Below are 19,905 nucleotides of genomic sequence, written 5' to 3'. Positions count from 1 at the left end.
GTAATCTTTTAAAACATTTTTATGTGTAATATCATTAACGCGTCGTTAATTGAATGCGATCTTGTTCAGTGCAGTTCAATCAATTTGAGCCTAGAAAAAACGCTCGGTACCCAATCATGTCGTTAATCCGCCATAAGCACTAAACAATAGCGAGCGAGGACATTTACAGCTTCGCTAAGATCGGATTTATCGATAAGGAGACGACTTTATAAGCTTTTCCCGAGGTCGAAGAAGATTTAGTCGCGTCGCGTACCTTCCTGCGGAAACCCAGTAAAAATGTGGACCGAACTCGGCGTCCTAATTACAACTCTCGTGGTGATCCAGGGTCAATCGACCTCTGAGGAGTACGGCGGCTACCGACTAAACGAGATATACTTACCATCGAGATACGTGGTTGACCTCGAGGTGTCCCAAGATGTCTTCGACGGCGCAGGAGTGGCCTTTTCCGGAAAAGTCTCGATCACATTTGAAATCAGCGAATCGACCGACGTGATTCGTATACATAAGCAGAACGCCATCACCAGTTTGACCTTGTTTTCGGGTTCGACACCAATCACCGTCAGCAGTTTCGAAAAATACAACTCTACCACCGAAATATTAACCATTGAGCTGAGTCAAAGCCTAGTTGTCGGCACAACTTACACCCTGAACATAGAGTCGGGTACCGAGGCTTCGGCTACTGCAGGATACTCAATTAGATTCGTTTTTAGGTACAACGGGGATCTAGACACCACGAGTATGAGCGGGTTCTACCTGAGCAGCTACAGAACGAGCTACGGCGCTACGGAGTACCTGGTGACCACCCAGTTCCAGCCCACTCACGCGAGGCACGCGTTCCCTTGCTTCGACGAGCCACAGTACAAGGCAACTTTTCTGATTAGTATAACGCATCCCGCAGCGTACAATGCTCTGAGCAATATGCCTCAAGCTCAACTAGACCCGATTAAGTAGGCCTCAGAAACGTCTACTTGGATCGCAATTAATCTATCGGTTTCCAGCACCACGTACGCGAAGACGACTTTCAAGGAAACGCCGAGGATGTCGACTTACTTGGTCGCGTTCATCGTGTCGAACTTCTCTTGCAGCTTGGGCGAAGTCATCGATGTCGACACGCCCCATCAGGTATGTTCCAGAAAGGAACAGGCTCAGTATAGGGACTTGGCGGTGAGGCTCGGATCAGTTATTATGAACAAATTGGAAACCATTACCGGATTGAAATACGGTTAGTGCAAGTGCGACCCCGAGCGCGACGGTGGAACCCAAGTGTGTTTTCAGCTCAGCAGCTGCCCAAGATGGACGAGGTCGCTATACCAGATTTCTCAGCCGGCGCCATGGAAAACTGGGGTCTGGTCACTTACCGGGAGACCGGTTTGCTGTACAGCGAGGAAGACTCCTCTAACTCGTACAAGAAGAGCATCGCGCAAGTGATTGCTCACGAATTCACCCACATGTGGTTTGGAAATTTGGTCACGTGCAAATGGTGGGACTATACGTTTTTAAACGAGGGCTTCGCGAGACTGTACCAGTACTTCGCAGCTGCTTTGGTAAGCTTCGACTAATGCAATGTGAATATTGTATCGAGCAGAGGTTTGCAGGTCGAGGAGCTGTCAGATTGGGAGTTGGACAAGCACTTCGTCGTGGAACAGGTGCATACGGCTCTACTGACCGACTCGTCATTGAGCGCCGACTCGCTCACTTCGAAAGCTTCTAGTCAATCGCAGGTGTCGAACAAATTCAGTACCATCACGTACAATAAGGGAGCGGCGGTACTCCGTATGATCGAACACGTCATAGGGGCTCAGAACTTCTTGTCGGGAATACATAGTTATCTGGATACATAGTGAGCGGAGATGCGATCACCGTTTCTAGTAACCAAGTGCTTATTTCAGCTCATACAAGGCCACGACGCCGAAGAATCTCTGGGACGTCCTCCAGCGTTTCGCTCCTACGAATTCTTTGCCGAGCGACGCGACCCTTGAAGTGGTCATCGAGAATTGGGTCGAAAAGTCCGGTCACCCTCTGGTGACAGTGACCAGCAGCGGAAACGACGTCATATTATCCCAAGTAAGTTCTTAGGTGAATATGGTGAATACGTCCTTCAATGTTGAAATACTAGACGAGATTTTTGCTGAGCGGCTCCGAGGACAGGGAGTGGTATATACCGATTAGTTACACCTTGTCCAACGACACCAAGGGTTTCGCCAACACCTCTCCCAAATTTTGGCTGCGCCCGGGTCAGGCTTACACTCTGAGCAATGCCATCAACAACCAAGGGTGGATTATTATCAATAATCAGCAGTCGGGTTAGTTGCGGTGACGAGGTTAACTATCACGTAACCATGATGATTGATGCTGTTTTCAGGTTTCTACAGAGTTAACTACGACACAGCCCTCTGGTCCAGGATTAAAGAGACCCTGCAGGAAAATCACACAGAGATCGACGTCCTTAATCGAGCTCAGCTGCTGAACGACGTGTACAACTTCGCGAGGTCCGGTTTGTTGAAGTACTCTGACGCTATGAGTGTGTTCTCGTACCTGAAGAACGAGGTGGAGTACTACCCGTGGTATTCGGCCATAGTGGGGTTGAACCACCTTCTGCAGAGGATTGGTTACGAGTCCACGATCGGAAGGAGACTCATAGCTCACCAGCTAGAAAATCTGGACAAAGTTTACGCGACTGTGCCCTTTAGCAAACTCGATTCGAATAACCAGGTGTACACCATGAAGCAAGTGGCGATCCTGACCAGAGCTTGCAGGTACGGATTGACCAGCTGTGTGGAAGAGGTCAAAGGCTTATTTGAGCGATACAAGAGCGGAAACAGGTAACCATGTGGTACCTATTTAGACCCGTTTGAAACGGTAATGTTTCCTAGCGTTCCAAAGAATCTAAGAAGTATCGTCTACTGTAACGCCTTAAGGTACTCCACCGACCTCCACACTGACTTCAACTTCTTGTGGGACAAATTCCAAAGCGCATCCCTCGCCTCGGAAGTTGTAACGATCCTGGGCTCTTTCGGGTGTGCGCAGGATGCTTCCCACATAAAATGGTGAGTCTTTCGGCAAGCTTGGCAGAGCAAAGACCCGCCCTCCTTCTAGGTTCCTGAAACAAACGATCAACGCTACCTCCGGAGTCAGACTGCAAGATTTCTCGACTGCATGGTCGGGCGTTTACTCAAGCGGGGGACGGATCGGTGCCGTCGCCGCCATGGAGTTCATCGCCGAGAACTATGCCGAGCTGACCGCTTAGTAAGTTGCGCGCTGACTCCAAGAATTATTTTTGATCATTTGTCTTTCGCAGCTATAGCGGCGTCGGGTCTTTAATATCGACTATCGCCAACTACTTCTTCGAGGAGAGCCAGCTGGAGTCGGTAAGTGGCTCGAAAGTGCTCGCGGTTAGGATTTAATTGTTTCTTTAGATCCAGAAAGTATTGAACGTGTCGACGCTTTCCAACGGTCATCGAGCTACAGCCAACAGCGCCATCACCAGCGCTAGGTCGAACATCGCTTGGGCCTCCTCCAAAGCCGAAGACGTATCTGCGTTTCTCGACGAGCTACAGTCATCGGGCGCTGTTCACCTAGCGTCTTCTGCTCTACTGATTGCGATTGGCGCTCTAGCTTTTAATAGAGGACTGGTTTTGTAAAATATGCATGTAGATATTGAAATAAATTTGTTGCGAAATGTGTATTGCTTTTTGATTGGTGTGTCAAGTTGTGGTTGAGTGATTCGTGATAATATCGTACTCGCCTACTGCAAGGCATACTCCAGCTCCACGTCATCGCAATCTTCGTTTTGCTGAGATAAAATCAAATCTCTCGATAATCCTCTCTATCCTTTTACGACAGCCAGACTACGAAAGGATTACAATACTTAAACCTAGTCAAATCGCCGCAATTAAGTTATAAATTACTAAGCCATCACGAAAGACAAATCAGTTTAGCTCCGTCGTAAGCAGAAACATGATCAGGTGGAGCTTGCGCAGCCTCCTAATCTCAGCGTTCATCCTTCGCGTTTATCCCCTGAGCGCGGAAGACTACGGGGGTTACAGGATTCCGGAGATCTACGCGCCAAGTCGCTACGAAGTCGATATCACCGTTCCGGAAGATGTATTCAATGGCGAAAGCCTCTTATTCTGGGGTCGAGTTCAAATCACTTTTCGTGTAGAGTCTGCCACCCGCGAGATCCAAATACACACGAGGAGTACTGTGACGGAAGTAGCGTTGACTGCTGCATCTAATACCGTGACCGTTACCAGCTTCGCCCAGTACAACAGCACCACCCAAATCCTCACCATAAGTCTAGGACAGGAGCTGGTGGTCGGTGTCGACTACGCATTGGCGATAAGCTACAACGGAGAGCTAGACACGACTATATTCAGAGGGTTCTACTTGAGTTCGTACAAGGCGGCTTCCGGGACGACCGAGTACCTGGTGGCGACCCAATTCGAGCCCACCCACGCGAGACACGCCTTCCCCTGCTTCGACGAGCCCAAGTACAAGGCAAAGTTTCAGGTTAGCATTACGAGGCCAGCCACTTACAACGTTCTGAGCAACACCAACGTTGCTTCTGACGTCGTCGTCAAGTAAGTCTATTTAAATGACTTCCCGATCTGCATCCATACTTGTGATTCTGTCACCAGCTCCACGTTTACCAAGTCTACGTTCACGGAGACGCCGCGCATGTCCACGTACCTACTGGCATTCATCGTTTCCAAGTTTACCTGCACCGCAGGCGACGTCATAGCCGCCGGTGTGCCCCATCGGGTATGTTCCAGACCCGAGCAAGCAGATTACAGGGCCCTGGCCGTCGAGTTGGGACCCCCGATTATGCGTTCCCTCGAAAATATTACCGGCAGCAAATACGGTAAGTAGGATTTTTGACCACGTGGGTTACGATGGCAGCGTTTTTCTTCCAGGTGATCAGATCGCTAAAATGGACCAGGTTGCTATTCCGGACTTCGCTTCGGGCGCCATGGAGAATTGGGCCATGGTCACGTACAGGGAAACGAATTTGCTCTGGAGCGCCGAGGACTCGTCTAATTCTTACAGGAAAAGCATCGCTCTGGTAATCGCCCACGAGTTCACCCACATGTGGTTCGGCAACTTGGTGACCTGCGACTGGTGGGACTACATCTTTTTGAACGAGGGCTTCGCCAGATTTTACCAGTACTTCGCCGCTGCTCCCGTAAGTACTGACAGAGTCGTGCGCTCAGATAGCGACAGTCACTTCGACGCAGGTCAGCCAACTGTCGAACTGGGAGTTGGACAAGCAGTTCGTGGTCGAGCAGGTCCATACTGCCCTCTTGAGCGACTCGTCCACCGGCTCGGACGCGCTTACCTCTAAAGCGTCCAGCCCGTCGCAGATTTCGAATAAGTTCAGTACCATCGCCTACAATAAGGGGGCCTCGATCCTGAGGATGGTCCAGCACGTGATTGGAGCCGATAACTTTTTGTCTGGGATAAGACACTACCTGTCCACTTAGTAAGTCGTCCGTCGTTTTGAATACAGTGCAGTTATCTAATTATTGCAAGTTCCTACTCGACCGCTGTACCGTCGTACCTGTGGGGATCCCTCAACAACTTCACGTCATCGTCGTCATTACCCGACGGAGTGACATTGAACGCGGCGCTCACCAATTGGATTGACGCTGCCGGGTACCCGGTGGTGACGGTGACTTCCGACGGAGATGACGTCATCTTATCCCAGGTGCGTCCTCTGCTAAAGTGGGTCTTGGTTCTGTTGACATTGTTTTAACACACAGAAACGGTTCCTGCTGAGCGGTTCTGCGACGACGCAGTGGTACGTCCCGATCAGTTACACGCTGTCCAACGACACGTCATCTTTTACTGCCACTTCGGCTAAAATTTGGCTAACGCCTGGCGCAAACCGCACCCTGAAGGGAGCTTTGAAGGGAAACCATTGGATAGTACTAAATAACCAACAATCTGGTATCATATTCCCGAAAGCGCGATTCAACGAGGGTCACTGCTATCGTTGCAGGTTACTACAGGGTCAATTACGACGACGCTCTCTGGGGTGCTATCAAGGAGACGCTTCGGTCGAATCACACCTCCATCGACGTCCTCAACAGGGCCCAATTGTTGAACGACGTGTACAACTTCGCGAGGTCCGGTTTGGTAAAGTACTCTGACGCCTTAAGTGTGTTCTCGTACCTGAAGAACGAAGAGGAGTATTACCCGTGGTATGCGGCCATAGTGGGCTTGAACCATCTGCTCCAGAGGATAGGTTACGAATCTGCGGTCGGGAAGAGGCTCGTAGCTCACCAGCTAGAAAATTTGCAAAAGGTTTATGCCACGGTACCGTTCAGCAAGCTCGATTCCAATGACCAGGTGTACACCACGAAGCAGGTGACCGTCATAACCAGGGTGTGTCGTTACGGAGAGTCGACGTGCGTGGCGCACGTTAAAGATCTTTTCGCTCAGTACAAAAACGGAAAGAGGTAACGATGGGGATGAACAGAAGAGCGTGCTGGTCTCACCGATCGTAATTGCAGCGTCGACAAGAACCTGAGAAGCATCGTCTACTGCAACGCGTTGCGGTATAGTGACGACATCGAAGCCGACTTTAACTTTTTGTGGGAGCAGTTTAGGAAAACCTCATTAGCGTCAGAAGTAGTCACCATCTTGGGTTCCTTTGGCTGCGCCCAAGACTCGAAGCATCTGAAGTGGTACTAGAAAAAGAACCCGCTCTCCTGGCAAGTTGGCAAGTTTCGGATGTTCCAGGTTCCTGAACCAGACCATCAACGCGACGTCGGGTATCAGGCTGCAGGACTTTTCAACCGCGTGGTCGTCAGTCTACTCCAGTGGCGGAAAGCTGGGCGCTATAGCGGCCATGGAGTTCATCGCCGAGAATTACGCGGCTCTAACTTCATAGTGAGTATGCGCAACCGTATCCGATGACGCTCAGCGATCAAATTTCCAGCTACTCCGACGTGGGTTCCTTGGTGGCGAGTATTGCCAACTATTTTTATGCCGAGGAGCAGCTGCAAGCGGTAAGTGGAGATTGTGGACGCGGAAGTCGTGGGTAATAGTTCCTCTGCAGCTTCAGATGCTGATCGACTTACCGGGGATTAGCGCTAGTCACAACGCCACTGCCGTTAGCGCACTGAATAGCGTCAAGTCCAATATGGCGTGGGCGGCCGCCAAAGCGGCGGACGTGGTGAGCTTCTTGGACGAGGTGCAGTCTTCGGGGTCTCGGGGGTTGATGAAGGGGGGCAGTTGGTGGCTCGCTTTTACGTCTATAGTTGTTGTAAGACGAGGGCTGTGGTAAACTGGTTCAGTAAAGACTTTAAACAATAGAGGCGTGTTTTTTTTGCGCACTTGGTGCTATGGGTTGTTAAGCGGGTATTATCGGAATAGTCGCCTTATTAGCAGTATCGCTAGTCAGATACCACGACTAATCAAAATAATTACCCTAGCGAAACGAAGTGACTAGTCTCGGCGCGTCACGCAATATGCAGCTCCCTTATAGCAGGTAATTTTCGAAAAGGGAGATGTTTTTTTGCTCTTTTTTTTATTAAAGAATCAGTTTTGGTTAGTTTTTAGCGATGCGGAATAACTAGCAACATTTTCTTGTACGTTTTAGACGCATCCGAAATTACAGGGTGGTCTGTAATCAATGGGCCAAAAGTCAATATAAAAAACCTGACTCTGTACAATGTCGCTCATCATTCACCGGCAAATCGTTTATAAAAATGAGCAACAAGGGTGGAGCCAAAGTACTACCCTGAGGCACTAACCAATTTTTTTGCGACAACGAATCTAAAATCTACAGTGTCAACTATAGCCGTCTCAGTAGAATGCTATCCATTTTTAATAAACTCTTATTCACTTGGAATAATAATATGTATCAAATATATTTTAAATTTTGATTGTAAAATTGTTGCCAAAAAATTAATCTAAATTTTACAAAAAACAAACGGCGCGTTTTATCGAAATAAATGTAGTTTTCCCTTTTTTTTAATTAGAAATTACACAACCTTCAAATAAAAAAGTTACCGAACGTTACTAACAAAAAAGTTATAGCATGCGGATTATAGGGGTGTAGTTTTCGCCCTCTGCAATTTATGTGAAAAATTAAATAAAATCCTGTTCGATATCTCGATTGATCCCCGAATCCAAGATTTCACGTAGACATTTAAAAAACGTACTAAAATTTAGCATTGCTGTTTGGCTCTTTATTTTCGGATCACCCTGTATATCTACGACTACTGTTAATCAAAAATATTAAAAAAATTATAATTGCATTTTTGTCCAACCGAATTTTTCATTCCGAAATAAAGCACTTGATAACCTCCCAATCTTTTTGCTTGCTGAGGAAATATTGCTTTGGTCTGGAAAAAATATGCCAAAAGTCTCATCTTTCGCCTATGTGATTTTCGACAATAAATTTTCAATGGTAACAGCGCCATTTTTGACACTTGGTAGAAACTTAAAACTGTAATTCAAAAAAATAATTCAAAAAATACAGGGTGTGCCGAAATTAGACGTCAATATTTTACTCACGTATTCTGTTACCCAAAATAAGGATAAAAGTTCATATAAACTAGAGTCCAAAACGGATTAGTTTGAATCATACAGGATGTCAAATTTGAAGAGGGGATGGCGATTTTTTGTAAATATTTTCGAAACACGTAAATATTTTTACAAAAATTTGATACGGTTACTAAACTCTCTATTTAACGAACTAAAACTTAATATTGGATTGTCTTCAGCGGTGGGTAACACAGTGGAGGCGTGGGAAAAATTTGCCACGAATTCTACTACTACTACAAAATTTGAAGTTTTCTACATAAATAAGGTACCCTTAGCTTTGTTTTTCTTAAATGTCTTAAAAATAACTTATTATGATTGTTAGTAGTACAACAATTTTATTTTTAGGTTGGTAAAATGTTAAGAATGCAAGGCTTACCTAGATTGTAAACATTAAAAAAACAAAAAATATTTCCGACGCCTCCCCTGTGTTACTCAACCATGAAGACAATCCAATACTAAGTTTCAGTTCGTGAAATAGAGCCTAAAAAGGTTAGAAACGGTACCAAATTTTATTTAAAAATATTTACGTGTTTCGCAAATATTTACAAACAATCGCCATCAAATTTACCACCGTATATGTTAAAACCTAGGACGTTTGGGACCCTAGTTTATATGAACTTTTATCCTTATTTTGGGTCAGAATACGTGCTTAAAATATCGTCGCCTAATTTCGAGACACCTTGTATAGTAGAACAATGAAAGTGTTTTGTTACAGTTACCAATTTTTTCGATATAGATATAATTTTTCTACGGTATGATTTTGGGACGCCTTGTATAGAGTCAGAGACCAAACACCAAACTTTCCGAAGCTAATGGAACAAATCTTTTTTATGTAATCTGTATAAACTAATTTTTAACACAGTTTTGAATCATGATAACAAATACCTTAAGTATCATTTACGATCCCGGCGATCTTATCGAATAGTTGTAAATTGAGATAAAGTCCGTAATTGTTTTCGGTTTCTTTTGACTGCCAAATTTTCATTAATCCATCGGTGAAAATTATTACGTCAAATCGAAGAATAAGTTTTACTGCCATCGGCGAATGTATCCATACATTGCGACCTTCAAAGGCGTGAAGATTTAGATTTAATTAATACTAATCTAAACTAGATTAGATTAGAAATCGTAGATTAATGCACTCGATTGCACTTGAACATCAGATATCGAATCCAAAATTTTAATAATCTTGGGTACTCAGGTTTGCTGGTCTCGCCTTATGCTTTTTGTGTCTCGGGTATGCCTCCATCACCATGACTAGTCCACTCTCCGGAGGGTACCGACTCTCTGACAACTACCTCCCCTCCAAATACCGCGTGGAACTGGTCATACCTGCTGAAATATTCTCCCGTAAAAACCTGGATTATTCCGGTACGGTAGCATTAACGTTCCGGGTGAAAAAAACCACGCAGCATATCCAGATACATACTAGAAGCACCGTACTGGACGTCAGCCTGTGGAATGGACAGAGCTCGATCCACTTGGCCGGTGGTGGCCATTACAATTCGACCACCGAGATTCTCGCTTTTCCGACGCCGCTGGAACTCAAACCAGGAACCAACTACACATTGAAGATTAGGTGAGCCGGGAAGGAGTCTGCAAAGACATCGGTGACGTGGTGACATTTTAGCTACCAAGACAAAGTGCAAGACAAAATACTGAAAGGCCTGTACTTGAGTAACTACAAAAAGCGATCCGGAAACGTGGAATATCTTGTCGCCACCCAGTTCGAGCCGGTTTACGCGAGGTGGGTGTTCCCCTGCTTCGACGAGCCCTCATACAAGGCCAAGTTCGAGCTGAGTGTCGTTCATCCCTCGAAATATAACGTCATCAGCAATACGGAAGTGTCGACCACCGTGCGGAAGTAGGTGAGACGTCTCGAGGTATTCGCGGTCGTTATTTGCAACGGTTGTAGCGGCACTTACACGAAGACCACCTTCAGAGAAACGCCGGTGATGTCTACGTACAGTCTCGCTTTGGTGATATCAAAATTCACCTGCACCAACGGAAGTCGGATAGATGGCGAACTGGAGTACCGCGTTTGCTCGAGAGAGGAAGCCTCCCAGGACAGGGCTCTGACCCTGGAGCACGGTACTAGGATCATGGAGAGCTTGGAAAATATCACGGGGATTAAATATGGCGGGAACGCGTCATCTATCACCAAAATCGATCACGTCGCAATTCCAGACTTCGATTCGGGCGCCATGGAGAACTGGGGCATAGTCACATATCGTGAAGTTGGGCTTCTCTGGAACCAGCAACTCTCCACTGATGCGAACGCGAAGGCCATCCTTCTCTTGGTGACTCACGAGTCTTCCCACATGTGGTTCGGAAACTTGGTGACGTGTGTCTGGTGGGATTACCTCTTCCTGAACGAGGGCTTCGCAAAGTACTTCGAGTACTTCGCGTTGGCTCGCCTGAGCGCTCTCTCTCGATGGGAGCTGGACAAGCAGTTTGTGATAGATCAGGTCTATACCGCCTTGCAGGTAGATTCTAGGTCGGACTCCGTGGCTTTGACCTCCGCCGCGTTGACTCCTTCAGAAATCTCGGCCAAATTTAACAAGATAACTTACAGTAAAGGCGCCTCAATTTTGAGGATGCTCGAGCGTTCGTTGGGGAGTGAGACGTTCGTCTCGGGGATCAGGCAATACCTGAGAATTTAGTGAGTAAAAGGGCGAGAGAATAGGTGGGATTTGACTTAATTCGAATTGGCAGCGCGTACCACACCGTGGTACCCACGGACCTGTGGCGCTCTTTAGGTGCTGTCGCTCCGAATTCGGTCTTGCCCGACGGAGTTTCACTGGATGTAATCATGGGCAACTGGACGAACCGGCCTGGTTATCCCGTGGTGACGGCCTCCGTCCGCGGAGACGACGTGGTGCTGTCGCAGGTAAGGTACCACTTAGACGCAAGCGATTTTAATATTAACGGCGGCTTAGGAACGATTCTCGTTGGGAAAAACGACTTCGTGTTCTTGGTACGTGCCGATTACCTACACCGCGTCCAATAACACCAGCGCATTTTCCGAAACAACCGTCAAGCTTTGGCTACGCCCAGGTGAGACCGTCACCATGAGGAACGTCCTCAGAACCAACAGTTGGATCATCTTCAATAATCAACAATCAGGTGACGATTGAATCGTAGTCAGTGTGGTCAGTTTTATTTCTGGCAGGTTTCTACAGGGTGAACTACGATCCCACACTGTGGGCCAACCTAATACGAGTACTCAAGAGCAATCACAGAGTGATAGACGTGTTGAACAGGGCAGCATTGGTGAACGACGCGTATAATTTGGCCAGGTCAGGCGCTATACGATATTCCCTAGCGTTGACGGTCTTGTCGTACCTGGAAAACGACACCGAGTACTATCCTTGGACGTCAGGACTGATGGCTATAAAGCACCTCCACCGCAGGCTCAGCGGGTATCCCGCGCTAAGCGATCTGGTGGCGGCTTACGCATTGGATCGACTCCGGAAAGTATCTTCCATTGCACTCTATGGCGACGTCAATCCCGAGAGCCAAATAGACAAGTTGAAGCAGGTGGCAATCTTGTCGGCACTCTGCGAATACGGCGAGCCGCGCTGCGTGACCACCGCCAGGGCTTTGTTCGAACGGTACAAGGAAGGAGCCCAGTAAGCCACCAGTTTGAAAGAAAGTCATGGATTGAGTGTTTCTTCTTAACCGCAGGGTGCCGAAAAACCTCAAAATTCTCATTTATTGCAACGCGTTGCGCTATAGCGACGACGTCGACTCGGACTTTGGCTTCCTGTGGAAGGTTCTCCAAGAGGCAGCGGGGCAGGCCTCGGAGATGGGGGCAGTTTTGCAAAGTTTGGGATGCATTAGAAATTCGACTTACTTGAATTGGTAATGTCGATCGGTCGCGAGGGTTTAAATCTATTGGGTGTGGTTTAGGTTTTTACTTCAGACCGTCCATCAGCCTCCGGGGGTGAGGCTCCAGGACGTGCTACAGGCCTGGACGTCGGTGTATGCTAACGGGGGTCATCTGGGCACGACCGTAACTCTTCGGTTTGTTTTGGACAACTACGTGCGAATAAGGGATTAGTGAGTATGATATTATCGTTGACGTTGCTTTGTTTAAATTTTCTGTCATTATGAATGAAACTATGAAAGAATTTATCTATTTGTGTATTTCAGTATTTCAAACATTACAATTCGAGAAAAGTGAAGTGAGAATTTAATAAATATAGCCCAAGAAGTAAAAAAATCGAACAGCAAATGAAAGTACAATAAATAATTGTTGGTATGCTACTGCGCATATAACACTGGTTTGCAATGAAATCCTCCTGTAAAACATTTTATGATAAATATAATGATTCAAATGTTTTGAATCTATCCCCGTTGGCAGATTTTTTCTATCACGTCTAGATTTTTCGATTTTTTTTTTATATTTCAAAATTTTGTTTTTTTTTTTCAATTTTTTCATTCGTCAACGTTACAAAAAGTAAATATACATACAAAATGAATTTCAGAGAGTTGTAAGAGAAAGGAGGGAAGTGCCGAAGGTGATTTTTATGGTAGTAAATACGCGCGTGCGCAGTATTCATTGTGACACTACAACAGTTCAGTGAAAACTTGTCGTTTAATTGTTTACCTTTTATATCAAATATTTTGGTAAGTTTTGCGTAAAGTTCATGTTCTCTACGTTGGATTTAAGTATTTGATGCGTAGTTTGAGTATTTTTTTTAAGTAGAGCCAATAAATATAAAATATAAGTTTGAAAATTGTTTTAAAATTAATTTTATGTAATTTTAGGTTACAAAATGCCACAGACTTGTAAAAATTCCTCAGATTGTTTTTGCTACATTTGTGTATTGATTGATTGATTGTTATTTCTGCATGACATTTACACGAGAATTCTCGAAAAAAAATAGAAATAAGATTGTTTATCCGAACGTCCTATCTGCCTCGTGATAAAGACACTCCACCTCCAGTTCCACCAGTTAATGAGAAGGCTGAAAATAAAAATATTTCAGGTCTACAATCTCAACCTGGATCTTCATGTTCATCTACAGAACCTCATTTACTTGAACAATTCGACCTAAATGATCTTGTTAGAGACGTGGGACTTTCAAACTCTAAGGCACAGTTACTCGAATCAAGGTTAAAACAGTGGAATCTATTGGCTAAAAGTACCAGAGTTTCATATTTTCGTAATAGGCAAGAAAGTTTTACAAGTTACTTCTCCAAGGAAGATGATTTGGTATATTGTAATGATGCTGCAGGGCTTCTTCAAAAACTAAGTTTTCCAGAAGATTCTAGTGAATGGAGACTTTTGATTGATGCTTCAAAGATAAGCTTGAAAGCCGTTCTACTTCATAATGGTAATAAATACCCATCTGTCCCCATTGCACATGCTACAAGCATGAAAGAAAATTATGCAAACCTTGAGGTATTACTTGAGAAAATTAAATATTCCCAATACCTATGGAATATTTGTGCTGATTTAAAAGTTGTCGCTATACTGACTGGACTACAAGGAGGATACACAAAATTTTGCTGTTTTCTTTGTGAGTGGGATAGTCGCGCAAAAGACAAACATTACAAAGTAAAAACGTGGCCATCAAGAAAAAGTTTGACTCCTGGACTTAAAAATGTTTCTCATAAACCGTTAGTGCCATGCGAGATAATTTTTCTGCCACCCCTTCACATAAAGTTGGGACTCATAAAAAACTTTGTGAAAGCTATGAATAAAGATGGTGCAGGTTTTCAATATTTAAAAACAAAATTTCCTCGAATCAGTGACGCGAAATTGAAGTAAAGAATTTTTGTAGGTCCGTAGATACGTGAGCTCATGAAGGATGAGGTTTTTGATTCGAAGTTGAGCAAAGCAGAAAAAAAAGCTTGGGTAGCGTTTGTGGAGGTGTGTCATAATTTTCTTGGGAACGCAAAAAGTGATAACTATCAACAAATCATTCGGGAGCTACTTTCTGCTTATAAAGCTGTAGGATGCAATATGTCACTCAAGATCCATTTTTTAGACCCGCATTTAGATTTTTTTCTGAAAATCTTGAAGCTGTATCAGATGAACATGGTGAAAGGTTTCATCAGGATATAATGCAAATTGAAAAACGCTACAATGGAAAATGGTCAGCAGCAATGCTTGCTGATATCTGTTGATCAATTCACCGAGAAACTCCAATGGAATCTATGAAAAGGAAGAAAACTACTAAATAATTTGAATTCTATCACTCCATAATGAAATATCTGACGATATTTATTAGTTTTATTAATATAATTTAGGATTTTTTACTGTAAAACTCAAGCCGCCACATTTTTTTATTTCCTTATAATAATTTATACTTTAATAATATTGTTTTTTGATGAAATAAATATTAAATTAAAAATCTATGTGTGGTACTTATTTGTATACCAGATTCCGTGTTTAGAGCATAAAATAAGATGAATTCTTGCATGAAAACAAGAAGGAGAGAAAAAAAGTTTTTTTTTGCAGACCAGTGTAATTAACTACATATGGAACCATTGGAAAAAATCAATACGAAATCAAACAAAAGCATCAATTGCTAATTTTCTTGAAAAATTTATAGGTGAAATATGTCTGGGTGACAAAACTAGTGATCGCAGTTGTTTTGGATTTGAGTAAAGTGATTTTCCAATATACTAGGCGTGTTCAAAAAGTAAGGTGACTTTTGTAATTGGGCGTGCTACTTACATTCGATCTTCGATATATAATTTTTTATGTTGATATACTTGTCCCTAGCAACTTATCCTGTCCAGCTGATCCTGGCTCCAAAACCTGTCCGCTATACCGAATAGTAAAGAGGATACTTCACCTGGCAAGCTGCGGAAGAAAATAATATTATTTTCCGATATCAATTTGACAGACATATATTCGCAAAGTTCGAAGAATAAAGTAGAATAAATTTATTGACTATTTTTGAACGAGGTACTAGTAAGTTAAACAATTTAATATAAACACACATATACACAGATGACTATAAAAATTTTAAAATATCAACTACTAACACATTAACATTCGTTTAATTCGAATTAAAGTTACTCTCAATCATGCCTCAACCACCATACTCACCGGATAGATAGATAGATAGATTCATTTATTGACGTTTCGTACAAAAGGAACGTACAATTGTAGCTCATCGATACCAGTGACAGTGTCAATGTATGCTCGCAGGGAATAAAAACAATGACGTTGTAGAAATTCTTTAATAGTGTGTTTAAATTTTCTATTGCTCATCTTTTTCGCGGTACCTGGCAAAACATTATACAATTTCAGGTTCAACGAGTTGCTCTCAGTCTAAACCTAGGCCGTCTAAGGAGATCCTCCGAACGAGTTGGATAGGCATGGCAATCGGAATTAGCGCTAAAGTTTCCTTTCGTTCTTTGTATCTCTAATAACTGGTAGTAGATATAGATGCAAGGAAGGGGCATCACTTTAATTTTTATAAATTAAGGTTGACAATGGTTCCTATATCCTATATTAGCAGCGACTCGAATGGCCCTTTTCTGCATTCTAAAAATCTCCACAGCAGCTGAGGATTTTCCCCCCCAGCACCGTGCCATAGCATAAGTGTGAATGCAACAAAGGAAAACAGACCATAAGCAGAGTCCTTGTTCCTATCAGGCCTCTCAGTCGTCGAAGAACGAATATGTTGATGATAAAAACAAAATCGCTGGCTATACCAGAAAGTGCTTACCTGGAGTGCTTTGAAGGGGACAACATTAATTTTGATGAATAAATAAATACTTTTTGATAAAACTTAAAAGTCACCTTACTTTTTGAACACACCTCGTGATTATACAACCTAACGTCGTGGAGTTTTTTTTAAAAGAATAGTTTTCGTATAAATGGAAAGAATGAAACTGATCTTCTGGAGCTCAGTTTTAACGTCGAAGTATTGAAAGTAATTTAGGTTTATCCAGAAATTTTTTGAACGTTTTCTATTAACTTTATGTATTTAAAATACATCGGATTCCATGTTCCAAAGTTAAACTCAGATGTGTGTTATACAGAAGAATCGCATATTTAGGATTAAAGTTCCCAGACATAGTTAAAACCGCCTTATGTACTTTACACCGTCCACTTTAACAAACCGACATGCAACGGTAAGATTTTGGGGTTTAATTTTATTTTTTAATAGGAAAAATGCAAAATTTGCAAATTCCGAGTACTGTGCAAAATAGTGAACAAAACTAAGCTCATAACCATGTTGTTGTCTCCTTAAGATTAGACTTCCAGATTCCTTGATTTTAGATCGTGTTAACTATGGTTATGTGGTGTATGGGTCCATGTTTAGACTTTTTTGGAGGTTTATTTACATCCGTTATTTCACTTGTTATTATATTTTTGTGTTAAGAGTTAATTTATATATTTTTTAAATTGTTTTCGACTATTTCTGGCTCCTTGTTTACTGTGTATGGATGGCACACAAACTTAATTATAATTATTAAGTAATTAATTAATAACGTGGTTTCAAATCGTTCGACTTTCAGCTCGCAGGAGAATCTAGACAAGTTGATCAAGAATATAGGGACGTTTGTGACGACGACAGATCAACTGAGAATGGTGAGGTTATTCGGTTATAAACAATTGTAGTTTATATGGACCGTTTTTAGCTGGAGGCACTGACAAAACACCCGAACATAAGTGAGGAACACAAATCAGCTGTCGAAACTGCGCTGAAAGAGGCCAAATACGAAATCGAGTCAATGGCGGTTAGGGTCCATGAAATCCGGGAGTTCTTCGACGAATTCCGGGATGGTTCTTCGGTCAGCAGGGTCGCGCCCGGCATGCTCTTGTCTGTAGCGGTGGTAGTACTTTTGGCGACAATACAGTCTTTTGATTAGCTTAAGTATTAGCGGGAAAAATATTATAATATATAATTTCAACCATCTAGTAGTAGTAGTGGTTTTAAGATGATAGTTTATTTTCCTATTGCTCTATTATAGTTAAGTAACAGATTTGTTTGAATTGAGACAGCTTGAATCACAATTAAAAGATATTTCAGAATCGGAGTGGTTCAACAATTGGACTAAACGGCTCGAATGTGTAAATCGTTGAGATATAGGTAACTAATAGTGTAGAGTTATTATTAAACTTTTGATTGGATGGGCTTTGCTTGTTAGTAATAATATATTGTTTATTATCAATAAGGGGTCCACTTTTAATGCAAAGCTACGGGATACACAATCATCTATTATAATAAAATTTGTGAAAAAATGTATAATGCATGATTAAGTTTGAGCACCACCGCTTGTTATCGTAAGTGCTATTTTATTTTTCAAGTATTTTTTTACTAACGGCACAACTAAAATACCAATTTTGCCATGTTCGGTATTCATATTAGGTGCACTTAAAATATTTGCGAGTCAAACAGCGTACAGGGTACAAAAAATACAAAAATCGCGCAAAAGTAAGAAAAGTTGTTTAGAATTAAAAGTTATGCCATAATATTTAAACAGAACGTACTAAGATAAAAAATGTTGTGTGTTGGAAAAATATTAATAATTTCCTATATTATTTGCTCAATTTTTTGAAATGGGGGTACTTTACTCATGTGTAATTTTTATATTTTTTGTTCCACCCTGTATTCTATTCGGCTTGCAAATATTTTAAGTGCATCTAATACGATTATCGAACCTGCACCAACTTTGGCAATGTTATTTCCCCATATTATTTTGCCAATTTTTTTGAAATATGGGTACTTTACTCTTGTGTAATTGTTGAATTTTTTCCCATCCTGTATGCCGTTTGGCTTGCAAATATTTTAAGAGCACCTTGTATGATTATCGAACATACACCAACTTTCTTCAATATTATTTCCTGTATAATTTTGCCAAATCTATTGAAATATAGGTACTTTACTCTTGTGCAATTTTTGTATTTTTTGTCCCACCCTGTATATTGTTTGGCTTGCCAATATTTTAAGTGCAACTTATATGATTATCGAACCTGCACCAACTTTGGCAATATTATTTACCCATATTATTTTACCAATTTTTTTCAAATATGGGTACTTTACTCTTGTGTAATTTTTATATTTTTTGTTCCACCCTGTATTCTATTCGGCTTGCAAATATTTTAAGTGCATCTAATACGATTATCGAACCTGCATCAACTTTGGCAATGTTATTTCCCCATATTATTTTGCAAATTTTGTTGAAATATGGGTACTTTACTTTTGTGTAATTGTTGAATTTTTTCCCATCCTGTATGCCGTTCGGCTTGCAAATATTTTAAGTGCACCTTGTATGATTATCGAACATACACCAACTTTCTTCAATATTATCTCCTGTATAATTTTGCCAAATCTATTGAAATATAGGTACTTTACTCTTGTGCAATTTTTGTATTTTTTGTCCCACCCTGTATATTGTTTGGCTTGCCAATATTTTAAGTGCAACTTATATGATTATCGAACCTGCACCAACTTTGGCAATATTATTTACCCATATTATTTTACCAATTTTTTTAAAATATGGGTACTTTACTCTTGTGTAATTGTTGAATGTTTTCCCATCCTGTATGCTGTTCGGCTTGCAAATATTTAAGTGCACCTTATATGATTATCGAACATGCACCAACTTTTGGCAATATTATTTCATATATAATTTTGCCCAATTTTTTGAAATATGGTACTTGACTCTTGTGCAATTTTTGTATTTTTTGTCCCACCCTGTATATTGTTTGGCTTGCCAATATTTTAAGTGCACCTTACATGATTATCGAACATGCACCAACTTTGGAAATATTACTTCCTATATTATTTTGGTCATTTTTTTTAAACAGGTATACTTTACTCTTGTGCAATTTTTGTATTTTTTGTCCCACCTTGTAAGTTCATTCACTTGCAACTATTTTAAGTGCACCTTATATGATTATCCAACATGCACCAACTTTTGGCAATATTATTTCATATATAATTTTGCCCAATTTTTTGAAATATGGTACTTGACTCTTGTGCAATTTTTGTATTTTTTGTTCCACCCTGTATATTGTTTGGCTTGCCAATATTTGAAGTGCACCTTACATGATTATCCAACAAGCACCAAATTTTGGCAATATTATTTCATATATAATTTTGCCCAATTTTTTGAAATATGTTACTTGACTCTTGTGCAATTTTTTTATTTTTTGTCCCACCCTGTATATTGTTTGGCTTGCCATTATTTTAAGTGCACCTTACATGATTATCGAACATGCACCAACTTTGGAAATATTACTTCCTATATTATTTTGGTCATTTTTTTTAAACAGGTATACTTTACTCATGTGCATTTTTTGTATTTTTTGCCCCACCTGTATGCTGTTAAGTGCACTTAAAAAGATTACATTCAACAACTTTTGACAATAGT

The 19,905-nt window shown here is 41.9% G+C and overlaps 2 protein-coding genes across 2 annotated transcripts; both read left to right on the top strand.

Moving 5' to 3' along the window:
* Positions 1-265: 265 nt before the first annotated feature.
* Positions 266-3,683, top strand: LOC132702534 (membrane alanyl aminopeptidase). The gene is made up of 12 exons (XM_060671221.1): positions 266-656; positions 711-947; positions 999-1,222; positions 1,276-1,544; positions 1,596-1,840; positions 1,890-2,064; positions 2,117-2,303; positions 2,363-2,822; positions 2,874-3,047; positions 3,097-3,246; positions 3,299-3,368; positions 3,417-3,683. Exons 1-12 carry the CDS (start codon positions 277-279, stop codon positions 3,639-3,641), a joined length of 2,796 nt encoding a protein of 931 aa, XP_060527204.1. The 5' UTR covers positions 266-276; the 3' UTR covers positions 3,642-3,683.
* A 265-nt stretch (positions 3,684-3,948) lies between these two features.
* On the top strand, positions 3,949-18,454 carry LOC132702417 (uncharacterized). The gene is made up of 22 exons (XM_060671009.1): positions 3,949-4,580; positions 4,638-4,861; positions 4,914-5,182; positions 5,235-5,479; positions 5,530-5,704; positions 5,760-5,946; positions 5,999-6,458; positions 6,513-6,686; positions 6,742-6,891; positions 6,941-7,010; positions 7,061-7,285; positions 7,437-7,492; positions 9,755-10,132; positions 10,184-10,417; positions 10,469-11,215; positions 11,269-11,443; positions 11,493-11,679; positions 11,726-12,185; positions 12,241-12,417; positions 12,466-12,615; positions 17,044-17,116; positions 17,167-18,454. The coding sequence occupies exons 1-22, from the start codon at positions 3,958-3,960 to the stop codon at positions 17,395-17,397; spliced, it is 5,670 nt and encodes a 1,889-aa protein (XP_060526992.1). The 5' UTR covers positions 3,949-3,957; the 3' UTR covers positions 17,398-18,454.
* Positions 18,455-19,905: the final 1,451 nt, after the last annotated feature.

The sequence above is a fragment of the Cylas formicarius genome, unplaced genomic scaffold, assembly GCF_029955315.1.
Source record: "Cylas formicarius isolate icCylForm1 unplaced genomic scaffold, icCylForm1.1 PGA_scaffold_5__7_contigs__length_24384050, whole genome shotgun sequence".
NCBI classification, from domain to species: domain Eukaryota; kingdom Metazoa; phylum Arthropoda; class Insecta; order Coleoptera; family Brentidae; genus Cylas; species Cylas formicarius.
This window is presented reverse-complemented; position numbering and strand designations above follow the sequence as displayed.